Source organism: Cynoglossus semilaevis, chromosome 11 (assembly GCF_000523025.1).
Source record: "Cynoglossus semilaevis isolate Cse_v1.0 chromosome 11, Cse_v1.0, whole genome shotgun sequence".
Taxonomy (NCBI): Eukaryota; Metazoa; Chordata; class Actinopteri; order Pleuronectiformes; family Cynoglossidae; genus Cynoglossus; species Cynoglossus semilaevis.
In genome coordinates, this window is record NC_024317.1 from 945048 (window position 1) to 947261 (window position 2214).

At 50.6% G+C, this 2214-nt stretch overlaps 1 protein-coding gene across 1 annotated transcript in view; it reads left to right on the forward strand.

The window, feature by feature from the left end:
• Positions 1-2214, forward strand: part of cacna2d2a (calcium channel, voltage-dependent, alpha 2/delta subunit 2a) — a 106288-nt gene that overhangs the window by 94392 nt on the left and 9682 nt on the right. The window contains exons 15-18 of the mRNA XM_017036667.2: positions 1207-1296; positions 1629-1697; positions 1926-2000; positions 2091-2165. Coding sequence (XP_016892156.1) covers positions 1207-1296; positions 1629-1697; positions 1926-2000; positions 2091-2165 — 309 coding nt within the window. The remainder of the gene's footprint in view (positions 1-1206; positions 1297-1628; positions 1698-1925; positions 2001-2090; positions 2166-2214) is intronic.

Consider the following 2214-nt stretch of genomic DNA (forward strand, 5'->3'; position numbering starts at 1 on the left):
GCCCCCCCCCCCCCCCCCGGCCCGGGACGTCCCCTCTCGTGGTCGTTTCAGATGCTGCTGCTGCTGCTGCTCTGGAGCCTTCAGAGCTCACGTCTCTCCACTCGCCGACTTTTTATGTTTCTTAGATTGTTCTAGTCAGGCGGAAAATTTCCCCCCATATCCCGTGAAAAGGTCTGGCTGTCATCGTCCTGATGGAATATCTCCCTGTGGTGCGTTAAACCGGACTTTTATTGAGCTAATAATAGAATAGGTTACGGCTGTCAGCACCTCGCCGTTCAGGCCGTGAAAAACAAACGGTCAAAGGAGCGACGCGGCGTCGGAGCCGCGCTCGTACAGGGCTCCGACGCTTTTGTGTACGGAGGGTTCATACACAAAGGGCGGTGGCAGGGGTCATGGGGGGGGCGGTTATATCTGGCTGTTCACCGCAGAATGGATGTCATCGGGCGGAGAGCAGTTGATGTTCTGAAATGAATGTGTGCCCCCTGGTGGGCGACCTTTTCATACATATGTCTTTACATGAATGTGTTTAAATACGGGCATTTTGTTGAAAATGACCGTCTTTTTGACTCGGACACTTTTCTAACGGCCGCGGTGCCGACACTGTCACTTTAATTAGACCACAATTTTCCTGTCTGTGTTCGTTGCACCAACAAACGGCTGCAGACGCAGTGCAATCATCCTGTCCCTGAAAGGCGTTTCTTTGTTGGGTTTTTTTTCTATATTATGTAATTGCCTGACACGTCCTGAGGTCACCCAGCCCGGATTTAAACCAACTACTCGTCATCCATATCCACGCAGATCAATAAGCTGTTTACAGGAATATGATGTATCACTGCTGGCCTTAACCTTTGACCTCTGCTCACGATGGCTGCAGGACATTGTCGACGAGGCAGCAGCGACGGTTCAGCCTCTGAGAGTGCGGCCTGTTTTCAGACGCCGCCGCCGCCTTTAATGTGTTTTTAATAGCCACTTCATAATGATGAGAAACGGCCTGGACTGGACCAGGGCCGCGGGCCTGAGCGGTCCAGGACCAGGACTCTGCTGCTGCTGACAGAGAGCGCAGCGGTCAGGGTCTGGGTTTTATGATGGATGAACGCCGGGCGCTCGTTTCCACATCTTTGCCTTTAACGTCTGAACACGACACGCTCTGTAAACATCTGTTCAATCACCGCTGTTTATTGTGTGTCACCGTCCTCGCTGCCGCAGGAGTATCTGGACGTGCTGGGTCGTCCCATGGCGCTGGCCGGGTCCAGAGCCAAGCAGGTGCAGTGGACGAACGTCTACCAGGACGCGCTGGTGAGAGAGGAACCAGACAATCAGACGAGTCTCTGAAAAAACAACACCCTTCGTCCAGATAAAAAAAAAATACACACATAAATACACAGAAAAAACAGAAAAGGAATTCATTTGTTTTCAAGATTTAAGTAATTACTGCAGTACACATTATGTATTGTGAGATTACTGCAGTACATGATGTAGATTACTGCAGTACATGATGTGTACTGCAGTAATCTCTGTCCACTGCTTTTCTGCCGTCTTCGTCGACCTCTGAGTCATTTCCTGTTTGAGTTCTGCAGGTGTTGAAAAGATCAAAGCTGTTTTTTAATTGGACTTTAATGTTTGACCAGGGTTTGGGTCTGGTCATCACTGGGACCATGCCGGTGTTCAACCTGACCGGGGACGTCGTCACCTCTCAGGTAAAAACAACAACAACAAATGGTGGATGAGAGACTGTGTCTTAGCCAACACCTCCCCCCTGAGGCCACAGCTGACATGGCAGGACTCCAGACCTCAGTGTCCGTGACCACGTCTTCATTCTGGTTCATCACCCAGACTGACGGCAGCCCACGGGCTCAGGTTGTTGACGGTCGTGGGTACGACTCCGTGTCACAGATGTTCTCTCGTTCTTCTTGTTTTTGTCACAGAACCAACTCATCCTGGGGGTCATGGGCGTCGACGTCGCGATCAACGAAATCAAAAAGAAGACTCCGACCTACAGAGTGAGTTCTCACTCCGTCGGTTTGAAGCTTCGGAGTCAAATGAACACGTGAGGATTTTTATCTGCCGTTTGTTTTATTTTTTTCCTGCAGCTCGGAGCAAACGGCTACACCTACGCCATCGACCCCAACGGTTACGTCCTGCTGCACCCCAACCTGAGGCCCAAGGTCCGACAGAGTTCCAGTTCAACCATTGATTGATTTAATGTTTCTGTTT